Source organism: Ipomoea triloba, chromosome 4, assembly GCF_003576645.1.
Source record: "Ipomoea triloba cultivar NCNSP0323 chromosome 4, ASM357664v1".
NCBI lineage: Eukaryota > Viridiplantae > Streptophyta > Magnoliopsida > Solanales > Convolvulaceae > Ipomoea > Ipomoea triloba.
The window spans coordinates 27,531,283-27,544,258 of NC_044919.1; the positions used below are offsets into that span (position 1 = coordinate 27,531,283).

Here is a 12,976-nt window from a genome sequence, read left to right on the forward strand (position 1 = left end):
TGCCGTTTTTACTGCTTGCTATTTGGTAAATAAATCTCCACATTCATCCCTTGATTTCAACATTTCAGAGAAAGTTTGGTCAGGTAATCCTGTTAACTACTCTATCTTAAGAGTTTTTGGATGTCCTACATATGCTCATTCCAATAGGGTAAATTAAACGCTAGAGCTGTCAAATGCATTTTTCTTGGTTATGCTTTTGAGTCAAAAGGGTATCGTCTATGATCTCCAGATTCTAAGAAAATTATTTTGAGTCGAGATATCACTTTTGATGAATATGCACTACTTTCTTCTGGAAAAGATTATGTTGTTCCCAATACAGGTGATACGCAGAGTACTGGTGAGAATGTGGAGTTTGAGTTCAGGCCTATTAATAGTATTACTACCACTGTATGGTACTACTAAAGATGATGCATCTACTAGTATCGCACCTCTCGTCGAGCCACAACGTTCTATTGCTCAAGATCGGTCTAGGATGACAATTAGAAAACCTACTAGGTATGCTACAAGTGATAATGAAACCCACTTGCTTATGCTCTTTTAGTTGCAAAAGAGTTTGATGGTGATCCATCTTGTTATTCTGAGGCTATTTCCTATGCCTCATACTATTGTTAAGTTCAAGCAGTGCCTGAGTTTAGTCGATTGTTCCCGTTATTGATTTTCACAATAAATTCGATCCAATGTGAAGATTGTTAGGAAAATAATATTGTGGCTCAAATTTAGCAAATGGAATGTGTCTTCCCGATTTCCACTGTCGGACACAGTGACTAATTCCCTCGTCGAATTAAGGTTGTTGCTTCATACCCAAAGCCAATGATTGAACCCTTGATCTTTGGTTAAGGATGAATGGGTCCCTTCCACTAAACCACACCCCCGAATTGTTGCATGTTTTTCTTACATCTCCAGGTTGCACGTCGTCTCCGATTGCATCACTTCTCCTCTTGCATGCCGCATAGCTCTCGCAGTCTTTGTTGTATAAATAGAGTAGTTCCATTGCTTTGTAAATGCACATCAATTTGAATTCATTCCTTCTTCCTCTTTTGTCTTATCATCACGCATATATATCTATATATATATATATATTTCTATTCAAATATGGTCGCGCCTTCCCGTGCGGTCGATGCGGAATACACCACTATGTATACAAATATACACCACTCAATGTTAGAAAATGCACCACAATGAAAATACACAAAAATACCAAAAAACACACCACACCGAAAATAATGCACCATAACTCCCCTGTCCCTAATGGTGCATTTCTTAACACTGTGGTGTATATTTGCATACTTAGTGATGTGTTTTTTTGGTGATGCGTACCTAATGGTGCATATTTGTGTTGTGTATTTTCTAACGTTGAGTGGTGTATATTTGTATACATAGTGGTGCGGCCGCACTGACCACATATATATATATATATATATATATATATATATATATAAAACTCATTTATATAATTTTCTTTATTTTAACTTTTATAATTCTCAATTTTTGATTATTCGCTTATGCTATATTCCTAACATATCATATTATTATACATTATGGGGTTGCATAGAATATGAGCTAGAAGTGGAATATTCGGCTCAGAAATAGATGTTTGTTAGGAAATTGTTGTAGTGCAGCTACTATTAATGTCGTCTGTATGCTCAGAGATAGATGTATAAAGCAATGAATAAAGAGAGAGTTATTGTGTCGTGTTCAGAAATATTGCCTTAACAACAATTTCTCGGGGACGGTGTAGTTGTATAAATTTGTATTGCTCCCCAATGTTAAGAGTGTTATAGTTACGTGCACTCGTAAACGCAAATAGAACAATGTTGCTCAGATGGATAGAAGAGTGCAGAAGAGGAGGTGTGTTTGAATACGGATGATGTAGTGAATTGATTCGTGTTTTAACATAGGCATGCATAATCCCATACCAAAAATAGTCCTTTGACTATATTATATAATTCCTAAATTAGTTTTCAACTATTAATTCTTCTAAAATGGTCCATCAATGACACATATTTGCAAAACCCTAGCTTATTCTCTCGAATCCTCTCTTATGTCTCTCAAAACCTTATCTTTTTTTTGCCGCCGGCCTCTGGCCAGATTTGGCCAAAGCTTTGACAGAGCTTCATGTCGGCGGGTCTTTGGTCAGCTGTCTCCTATTTCTCTTTGTTTTATTGTTTCATAACTTTCACTGCTGATTCAACCACCAACTCTCGAAGGAAGTTGCAGAAGTTTCAACCATATCTGGATAAAGAGGTGGTTTGATTTTAGTCGATCCTTAAAATAAAGTTTTCAAGAAGAGGTGTACTGTTGTTTCCCTTTTCTTGTGTGTTCTGTATTTGTTTGTGTTTTTCTGTTTGTTTATCTCATTTGTGTGACAAGTTTGTTTTCCTCTCGTTTCTTTTGACGAGTTTGTTTTGCTCTCATTTCTTTTGACGAGTTCTTTTCTTCATAAGTGTGAATCATAAAAGTTGGTCATGATGTATATGAATCTCATCCTGAGTGACAAAGATGACAATGAAAAAGAGCATCTGCTGTTCAGATCGATGGATGTATTGTCAATGAATGCAAGGTTGAAAACAAATACTCAGGTGGTGTGTAAGACTTTCCAACCGAAGTCAGTCTTGACTATGTTTGATCAATCTTTCAATGATATTAAAGAAGCGTTAAGTTCATCTAACGGATTTAGCTTCAAATTTGTGAAACAGTTTGCGAATCAAGTTCTTTGTAGCATTGCTCTGGAAATTGTTTCTATGTCTGACTGTAAGGAATGGTATATCGTTCCATTGATCCTATTTGTAATTGTTTCAGCTTATGATTAAATAAATGAGTTTCTTTATTTTCAAAAAAAAAAAAAAGAATGGTCCATCAATTATGTAAATGTTTTACTTATTTTAGTCTTTCGTTATTTACACTAAGGACTAAATTTGAGTAAATTTTTGCATAGTCAATGGATCATTCTTGGTGAATTGTTAGTTGAGGATCAATTTGATATGGACATAGTCGAGGGAGTACTTTGGGTGTTTTCTCCTTTAAATACTACGGAGTACATAAGACATACATGGGTTGCATGCATATTTCATTTATTTCATCCCTACACCGTTTACTCCTTAGTGGTTCGGTTTCAGTTTCAAGATGAGGCGTAGAAGATGATGCAAAATCATTTGAAGGCATAGTTTTTAATGGAAATATATGTTCCAAAAATTTAGTATCTCTGAATTCACAAATAGAGCAATTATCTAAACACACAAATTTATAGGCAACATTGTTCTCAGCATAGCCAACAAACACAACATTTATGGTTTTATGCCCAATATTAGGTCTTTTGAAGGCTGAAAGACCTACCTTAGCCAAGCACCCCATACTCTGAAATAATTTAGATTTGGGGAATATCATTTCCATAACTCATACGAGCTCTTTTCAAACCCTTTCGGTGGCACTCTATTTAGGATACAATTCGTTGTTACAACTTCTGCCCATAATGAATTTGAAGCACCTGAACTTATCAGCATAACATTAATCAATTCTTTATAAGAGTTCTGTTTTCTCCTCTCGGTTATGTCGTTTTATTGAGGGGTATAGGAGGCAATAACTTCATGTAACCACATTGCACCACTAATAATTCAAAGGAGAGGCAATATATGTCACGTTTTGAAAATTGAGAGACAATATTTATACCACTAATAATTCAAGGGTGACATTAATAATTAGCATATTTGTGAGGACATAAATTACAATTTTCTCTTATATCTTTAACTTTTACTCTGTATTTATTTGTCACTATTTTTTTTGAAAACAAAACCACAAACTCAATTAATTAACATAGCGTCATTACACAAAGCTTGAGAAATAAACGAGGGGTCGATATCAAACCAAAATCGACTACTCATGAAAAGACTAGCATCTCTAGCTAACAGATGAGCCACACGATTATTCAAACACTTAACAAAATTAAAACTCACATTAGAAAATAAGGACAAAAGAGTAGCTATATCCCGAACCACAAGGTGTTAGGTTCTCCTTATGAAATTGAATAATAACTTGTTGAGAGCATCAGTTTCAACTTGCACCCCATAATAATCGTGCTCCTTCAACCAGCTCAGCGCTTCTCAAACAGCCAAAGCATCAGTCTCCCGCGGGGAACACGCTCCCTCTCTCCCCCCACCAACCTGCCTCCCTCATCCCGTAAAACCCAGCCCATCCCCATCTTGTTCGAATCCACATACACAGCCACGTCTACATTCATTTTTAGCATACTAGGCTTCGAGGCATGCCACTGTTCCACCATTTCGTTTTCTCTCCAGTGCTCCCCGAAACTCGGACACCTAGTTGCTACCCAGTCACGGAGGTAAGCAAGGGACGAACGCGCCACATGTCTAGGATTACTTAGCACCCCTTCCCAAACCTTCTTGTTTCTAGCCTCCCATACACCCCAGCAAATAACCACAAAATGACACAACTCCCTCACACTTAGCTTCTGAACACACTCATTTAACCAACCCCCAAAACCATCCACCCCACCCGAATCCCAACACCAGCCATACGCACCCCACACCCACTTAGTAAACTCACATTTAAGGAAAATATGAGCAGAAAACTATTCCTCCAAACCACACAAATCACACACAGAATCAATTACCACCCTTCTAGAAAGCAAAGCCACTTTAGTTGGGAGAGAATTAGAACACAGACTCCAAAAGAAACATTTGACCTTTGGTGGAACAGTAAGGTTCCACACAACAGCCCACCTATTATCATATTCTCCCAACATCTTCCCACTCAACAACCTATATGCACTCTTAACTGAATAGCACCCATTACCCTCCCCGTCCCAATAAAGAGCATCCATCCCTTTTGAAAACGAGATAGAGACTTGCATAACTAATTGTCTCTCTCTCTCAGAAAATAAGTTTCTCAAAATCTCACCATCCCAATCATCCTCTTCCTGGTTCATCAAACTACTAACAGTGGCATTTTGTAAATCATCATACATTGGGGTCTCAATACAAGAATTTTCATTAGAAGGGAGCCAAGCATCACCCAAAACCCGAATAAACCTCCAATCCCCCACTCTCCATCTAAGCCCCCTTCTCAAATTCTCCCACGCAACCCAAATACTAGGCCAAACAAACGAGGGATCCCTACCTATCCCCGCATCTCCAAAGTTCCCTCCAGGATAATATCTTCCTCAAAAAACCCTTGCCACTAACAACTCTGGCCTAGTTAAAAATCATCACCCCTGCTTGCCCAACAACGCAACATTCATGTCATAGACCCTTCGATACCCTTGCCAAGATGTAAGAATTACTAAGCACAAAACCAAATATACAATGTAAGACTCATCATACATACAATCCCCCTTCCTCTTATTGACAAAGAATCTTTACATCTTTTGAATAAAATTAGAAGGTTTACATAGTTACATTATCCTCCTCATCCTTTGGTCCTATCATTGCATCTTCTGTGACTATAATCTATATTTGTGTTACAAGGGGACCAATACACTAATACACTACCGTGAATTAAAAAAAAATAAAAATTTACAAGTGACTAAGCTTATACAATGTGATCCCCACTAATCTTACATGCTCATTGCTGTAGAGGATACTTCTGCTTCATTGTCCTGCATCTCCACTTCCACCATTTCCTGGAGATATGTTCAATCACTGCTTACTCAATAGGTTTTCTAGTAAAGAAATCAATCAGTACATATATTATACCAAATTTTACCCTTTGATCTTTGAACCGAGGCTTAGCGAGGTAGGTCTCCAAAGCACCATTTCCCCGAAGCACTATACCACCGCATCCAGGGCCACTTGCAGAACCTACCGACTCTTCATCTACCACAACAGCATCTACTCTCTCGTCTCCTGTCTTGACGTCGGGAATCTACAGGTGAAATGCAATAATGATAAGAAATGATTAACCAGTAGGCCTCTCTGGACCCTGATAGAGTGTTTTATATATACTATTCAGCCCAGTATACCTCATACATAGCGTCAGTCAATATACTTTCAAGTAAGGCTCTTAGCCCTCTGGCACCAGTGTTTTTAACCATTGCTTTCTTTGCAATCAATCTTAACGCCTCATCTGTAAAATGTAGCTTCACCTAAACGTAAGAGTTCACATGTAAGTATAAAAGTAAACTGAACTTGAAATCTGGTCAAGTGGGTGTTTTTGCATGCAATTTCTTAAAGGTGTCAAAGTGAGCCGAAGCCTGCAGGCCAACCCTAAACCGCCCTGCGGTGTGACGGGTTAGAGCCTAAAATTTCTAACCCGCAAAAATGCGAGCAGTTGGGAGGCTACACAGGCAAGCCCGTGCGGGCCATGGGCCAACCCACGGGCTAACAGTTTATGTGTGTGTGTGTGTATATGAACATTAAACAAACTAAAACATTAAAAAATTTTAATTTCTAAACATGGAAGAATATAATATTATTTAGATTAAATTATTAGAATACAGAATAATACTATAATTTTTTTAATTCTTGAAGTTGGCCTGCAAGCTAGCCCGCGGGGCCCACAAGCCCACATGAGGCGGGATAGGGTTGAAGAGTTCTAGCCCGTTGGCTTCGCGGGCCGGCCCACAAAGGCCTGCAAAATTTTCAACCCACGGTGGGGCGAGCCAGCCCGCATTGACACCCCTACAATATTTCTTTCTTTTTCTTTTTTTTTCTCTTGGTTTAAATTATGTTCAATTGATCCTCCCCCATTAAGTTTTTGAAATACATTAAATAGGAAAGAGACGTGAGGTGCCACACCGCCACTACTTACATTGTTCATGCTGAATAATTTTATGTACTGCTTACATAGAGCATTGTTGGGTTCAGTGAGGACCTGAAAAAGAATTTCATCGTTATATCCGCTTTCCAGCTTAGGAATGTGAAGGAAATCAACCCACTAGAAAATTCAAGCGAGGAAAATAAGTAAAAAGAATGAGGTCAGGATAAAGCAAGAAGGAATAAAAAAATTTCATTTATCATACGGCTACTCATCAGGTTTGTGCCATAAAAGTACTTACACAGTTCAACGTGTTTGACCACAGAATTCACGTAAAAATTATTTTCATATGCAATGCAAAATAAAAAGATAGAGTGCAGAGCTTTCTTTTCCTGTTGATTAAGCATATTGTGGTTCCTAGCTGGGATGAAAAGACGAATCGAACACAGCCAAAGAAGAAAGATAATTACCTGAACAAGTTGGTCCTCAGTAAGTGCTGACAGACTAACTAAAATAGGGAACCGTCCGATAAACTCTGGTATGAGGCCATATGCAATCAGATCGCTGCTCTCAACCTGAAACATGGAATGAGGTTCTTCGGGCTTGCACAGCAAGATAGATGCTTCGAGATATTTATATTTCAAATTTTCAATTCGTAATTTCAAACACTACAAGACTTCATTCTTACAGATTCTAGCAAAGAAGATGTCACAGAAGCATTAGTTACTCCGCCAGTTCTCATGTTGGCACGTACAGGAGCACCAAAACCAATTGAAGAATCCTGCCGCCTGGGAAACAATTCAAAATCCCAACGAAAGTCCTCAGATCAAAAGACAATATTTTTTACTAGGATCTGGCAGGCGAGGATGAGGGAAATATAAATCACCTCTCCGAGATGGTTTTCTCCAAATCAATGAATGCTCCGCCACATATAAAAAGGATGTCTTTTGTATCTATCTGTAAGGTTCCAAAAGTGCACTTCAAAGGTATATAAAATAGACAAGATGCAAAATGGAATAAACTTTGAAGCAAGTGCAGACTATTCAGTAATTAACCAAAAAGAAGTTTTGTCTTTGCTGAATTAGCATATACATTGATAAATGTACTCTGTAATATTATGATCTTAACAGAGAGAAGATCGCCTGCAGCAGTGCAGCCTACATTTAACTTATTCCAAACTATGGGTAGAACAGGAGAATAGAACAATCTGAAAGAGGGAATGGAAGTAGAATTAAAATACTTTATTTAACAACTGAAAATTGGACACCATCATCTAGGTCTTAGTATAATGCATGTAAAGACTAAAGATATGAAAACAAGGCATTATTTTGAAATGAGACATTTCGGGCCAATTTTACCTGAATATGCTCACCACGAGGATGCTTCCTTGCCCCCTTTTCAGGAACATTCACAATCTGCATAAAAAAATATAGTCATTTATTATTCACATGGAGCTTTATCATTTAAGAGACTGAACTTTGCACTTCATATGTTCATCAAACTGTAAACAATATGGCAAACAGGAATGTAAAACTTTACATCATGAAAAATGTACTAGACAGATGAGTAGCATATCCAAATTATGAAGTAACATAATGGAGATCCCCTATAATGTGCAATCAACAAATGGATTCCATGAACTGAAAGATATAAACGCAAAAAGATCATATGTAACATTTTCAAAAATTGAGGACATATTCTATTATTCTAGCAGAGAGATCATAATTGTGTTACAGATTAACTCTCATTCTTTAGTCTCCGTTGTTCATGATTGAGAGCGGTAGACATCAAAGAATCAAAATCAACTAACTAGGGGCGTCAAAGTGGGCCGGTCCGTGGGCTAGAATTCTAAATAAAAATAATAATAAAATAATTTTTTTTACTTTTTGAAATTGGGCCGCAGGCTAGGGTTGAAGAATTCTAGCCCACGGACCGGCCCGCAAAAATTTCAACCCGCGGTGGGGCAGGCCAGCCCGCATTGACACCACTACAACTAGCTTACAAGAAGGCTAATACTTACCGTTCCTTCTAGCATTTTCAGTAGTGCCTGCTGAACTCCTTCACCAGAGACATCACGGCTAATATTCAAACTCTCAGCCTTCAAATTGAAAGAAGAAAATAGGCGAATCAGATTTGATATCATAAAATATGAAATAATTAAAGGAAGGTGGGAACTGACACCTTCTTGGTTATCTTATCAACTTCATCAATGTAAACTATCCCTTGTTGTGCTGCTTCTATATTGAACTCAGCAACCTTCATGCAAAATTCGAAAGCTTAGGTATTTGTTTCAGATATGGAAAGGTTCAGATAGAAAGGATGGAAAAGATGAAGATAAGCAGTGGCCAAAAAGTAAAAGAAACATAAACCCATGCCAAGAAACTGCTCAAACCTATGCCAAGCAAATTGAATATAAGCCCATGAGCAAGTAAAATGCATGCCTAAGATAATTCGAAATTTGAAGTAAGAATAGTTCTTTTACAAGAAATATCCTTCCTAAGAAAATCAAATGTTAGTAAGAAAATCTGTATAATATGGATTTTAAATAAGTGTAGTTTCATGATACACGAGTTATGAAGATCTCCATCACAATAACCAACAAAAGCCCAGATAAATATCTCAAGATGCAACCTGCACTTAAAATTGTTATGTTTTTTCTAGAAGAGAGCAAATGTATAAAATGCTAAACAGAAACCTACTCAGTTATAAACTTAGCAGCCAGATGTACTAAACATGCTTAAAAGCATATTCACAGCACAGAAAGTATACCGTAAGCAATTTGTACAATATTGATTCAACATCTTCGCCAACATAACCAGCCTGCAAAAGGGAACGAGCTTTCAGTTGGAATGTTATATAAAGAATGAAGCAAGAGAAACAACAGCCACGAGAAAGTATAAAACAACATAGAAAACAAAAGAGTATTCTTTTCTCAAAGACAGCCTTCCATAAAGACATTGAGATGTTGCTAAAAGGTGATGGTCTAATATCTCTTTCTAATATCATATAGAGAAGACAAATACTTGAAAGGATATCTCAAGACCATAATTGAATAATTAAACTCATATAGCATGCAAAGTACAGTTGGAAACAGGGGAAAATATTATTTTCCTCATTCAAACACGTGAAGGTACAAAAATAGAAGTCAGCAAACATCTAGGGGCAAAAGAAGCCTGCATGTTACTTCATTCTTATAGGAAAGGGAGATAACAAGGGGGGGAGTTTTTAGAAAGTAGGCACTTTACTTGCCTGTGTTAAAGTTGTTGCATCAGCAATAACAAACGGCACATTCACAAACCGAGCTAGGGTTTTGGCAAGCAGTGTCTTCCCTGTTAGGATGAAATCAATCAGAAAGGAAGTCCACATTGGAGATTTTGTTCCATGATATCAGGCAATAATGATAGACATCACTTCTCAAAGTATTAAATGCTACAATACAAATTATAAATGAAGTAAAAGAACACACTAGAATGACAAATTAATGTGCACACCTGAGCCTGTTGGCCCCATCAGTAGCACATTGCTTTTTTCCAGTTCTACACTGTCTTCACTATCTTCCCTTACTGTCTCTGCTCCTGATCTAGTATCCAAGCAATGAAATTTTAATTTTTTTTTAAGGCAGAAGTATAATTTTGTTTTTGTTTTTTTTATTTTATTTTTTAAGGTGAAAGAGTTTCTAGCAAAGAATAATTCATATTTGCAGATTGATGAAGAAAAGTGATAAACACTAAGCCTGTTGTCAGTCTTGCATGCATCAAACAAATGAAACAAGCAATAATTACAAAGCAATTAGTCACTGACCCCTTTTGCAGAGAAGCATGGTATATCCTTTTGTAGTGGTTATAAACAGCCACCGAGAGCACCTGCCAATTGAATGATAAGAGAAAGCTTAAACTTAAGCCCGAGTTGAAGAAGAAAGATTAAAATAACTAAACACAGTATTATATGGAAATTTATATACAAATCCTGTAAGCAACAAAAATCTTTTAAGCTCTTAGCCTTCCTTCACCTCCTATATTGGACAGCAGCAAGATAAGATTTATGCAGGAAATACAATAAGATTGAAATGCATTATGCCAACTCATCCTATGCAAGGGAAAACTAAAAAAGCATCTAGATATTCATAATTCAGGCAGTAGGCAGCAGAGATATTTTTGGAAATTGGAATAGCAGATTTGCTAAAATCAGGCCAAATTCTAACTTCACAATAAAAGCATTTAGCTAATTAAATAGATGATCTATCAAGCATCAATGATGGAATTTCTAAAGAAAACGTGTTCTCACTAACTGCTGCATCTTGTGAATATAAACAAGTTGGCAACTTTAAATTTATTTCACTTCCTTAAAGTCATTATTTACTCATTATAGTCCATTTACAACATAGCACTTGAGTAATTTTGTTTGAGATAAAGAATGAGCAAGAGAATTAAAGAAATGAGCACCTTCTTGGCACGCTCTTGGCCAATGACAAATTTATCAAGCCCCCTGCAGATCTCCTTTGGGGTGGGTAAATTCTTTCCCAAATTAGACCCGCCCCACTGACTCTTCTCCCCATTGCCGCCTGGAGCAGAAGCTCGAATGACATTGGTACCGGGGGCAAACGGTGGGCCGGGAGGCGTATGCACAGCTACCCCATTCTCAGACGGCGGAGAAGAGCCGGCCGGGGGCCAATTCTCTGGAGGCTCACCGCTATACGACTTCAGATTCCCCCAGAAGGATGACCTGATCGGCTTTCCGTATTGTTCCACCTTATTACCGGAATTCTTGGCACTGCCAAATTTCTTGGCCCTCTCAATCTCGAAGAAGCTTCCTTGAAGGGGCGCCATATTGTAGGCGGTCTTACACTTGGGGCAGAGATTATTAGAACCTCCAATTTTCGAAACAGCACTAGTGTCAGTACCGTCGTTATTAACGACAGAATTAGGTCGGTTATTGGTGAATATGAGATCCGTGTGATTGGAGCAACGAGGGCAATCGGTCTCCGCCCTAATCCGCCGGATGGGCTGTGAGGAAGAGCCAGCGCCGCCCCACTTGTACCTCTCCTGCACCCCAACAATCGACTCCCGCCGCTTAACACGGTGGAGGCAGTTCAAGAACCACCTCTTCTGCTCCTCACAACAGTGGTTCGACGTAGAAGTCATTCTCGTCGCCGTTGCCGCCGTCTTTCTACCCGAAACAACCGTTAGAACCGCCGTGTCTCGTAGTCTGCTCCACCTCCATATCCCGGACATCCTCGGCGCCTGCGATTTCAGTATCAATAATCCAAAAGAATGGGAATTCCTTCTCGATAACGTAAACTTTTCTTGGCTCGCAGACAGACAGGAATTTTGATAAATGGACGGGAAGACGTATATTGGGATCTGTAACAAGGATTATATTATTAATATTTTAATGGAAAACGTTGTACTGTATTTTCGAATCCACATGATATACAGAGTATAGAGTACAGTATACGAAAGTGGAACACAACTGAATATCTGTTCACGTCACGCACACTCCTACTCTGTACAATCCCATTTCTACAAGTTATACTAGATGGATTCTTAATTTCAATTCCATTACTTTTACTCACTTTATAATGTAACAAGAAATAATAAGTTATTTATACCGCCAAAGACATTGTGGTTAAGTAGCACCTGGTGTACATTCTCATGTGGAAGGGATTGGGTTCAAGTTTCAATAGAGGCATCCTAAGTGTAAGTAAATTTTACTTACATACTTGCACTTTTTAACACATGTTACTTGCACCTTATTTACGATGGGTTGTTTTTACCTGTGTGTGTATGTTAACTTGTAATTGGCTGAATTATTATGCTAAAATTATATAGGTTAAATTTTAGTGTCAGTTAGTGTATTGGGTGAATTATTATGCTAAAATTATATAGGTTAAATTTTAGTGTCAGTTAGTGTATTGAGTGAAGATTCTGATCAAGCAGACAGTACAATAGAGCCTTGGAAACTAGCTATTGAACTTTACCGACCTATTCGAGATTATTTGGCTAAGCAGTTACATCGTACGAGGTCACTTTAATTTACAAGAAAGTCCTTATCTCTGATATACCTCAAAGGGTAAGCCAGGAATCTTGTACATGAGATATCTTTAAGATTACTTGTCTTTCATAAATCAGAGTATATATAAAGATAGAGAGGTGATTCAAGAAATAAGAATGAGCACTACGAGATATTCTTCTACATTTGAATCACTAAGAAACTCTCTCTGAAAGAACTACTCTGACATATCTTCTTCTCAAGACTTGATGATCTTAGT

General features: G+C 37.8%; 2 protein-coding genes across 3 annotated transcripts; both read right to left on the reverse strand.

The window, feature by feature from the left end:
* Window positions 1–4,087: 4,087 nt before the first annotated feature.
* Window positions 4,088–4,981, reverse strand: LOC116016098. The gene is made up of 2 exons (XM_031256261.1): window positions 4,700–4,981; window positions 4,088–4,585 (listed from the first exon to the last, which is right to left on the reverse strand). The coding sequence occupies exons 1-2, from the start codon at window positions 4,979–4,981 to the stop codon at window positions 4,088–4,090; spliced, it is 780 nt and encodes a 259-aa protein (XP_031112121.1).
* Window positions 4,982–5,333: 352 nt separating this feature from the next.
* LOC116016865 (CLP protease regulatory subunit CLPX3, mitochondrial-like) lies at window positions 5,334–12,098 on the reverse strand. 2 transcript variants are annotated; one of them, XM_031257299.1, is made up of 15 exons: window positions 11,151–12,098; window positions 10,510–10,571; window positions 10,200–10,288; window positions 9,958–10,037; window positions 9,478–9,528; window positions 8,890–8,964; window positions 8,729–8,806; window positions 8,067–8,123; window positions 7,595–7,665; window positions 7,397–7,496; window positions 7,179–7,283; window positions 6,763–6,825; window positions 5,975–6,097; window positions 5,719–5,877; window positions 5,334–5,635 (listed from the first exon to the last, which is right to left on the reverse strand). In XM_031257299.1, the coding sequence occupies exons 1-15, from the start codon at window positions 11,937–11,939 to the stop codon at window positions 5,570–5,572; spliced, it is 1,968 nt and encodes a 655-aa protein (XP_031113159.1). In that variant the 5' UTR covers window positions 11,940–12,098; the 3' UTR covers window positions 5,334–5,569. The 2 variants fall into 2 exon arrangements, with proteins under 2 accessions (XP_031113159.1, XP_031113160.1); XM_031257300.1 differs by having other exon boundaries at window positions 10,200–10,283; window positions 11,151–11,441.
* Between the last annotated feature and the right edge of the window lie 878 nt (window positions 12,099–12,976).

What these genes read in the sequence shown, in the direction of transcription:
- LOC116016098 (XM_031256261.1), bottom strand. Translation starts at nt 4,981, where the DNA reads ATGTATGATGATTTACAAAATGCCACTGTTAGTAGTTTGATGAACCAG. An exon ending in ACCTTACTGTTCCACCAAAG is followed by an intron (nt 4,586 to 4,699) that starts GTCAAATGTTTC and finishes TTGGAGGAATAG; the next exon opens with TTTTCTGCTCATATTTTCCT.
- LOC116016865 (XM_031257299.1), bottom strand. Translation starts at nt 11,939, where the DNA reads ATGTCCGGGATATGGAGGTGGAGCAGACTACGAGACACGGCGGTTCTA. An exon ending in GATGGGGCCAACAGGCTCAG is followed by an intron (nt 10,038 to 10,199) that starts GTGTGCACATTA and finishes TCATCCTAACAG; the next exon opens with GGAAGACACTGCTTGCCAAA. An exon ending in TGAAAATGCTAGAAGGAACG is followed by an intron (nt 8,124 to 8,728) that starts GTAAGTATTAGC and finishes TTTTTTATGCAG; the next exon opens with ATTGTGAATGTTCCTGAAAA.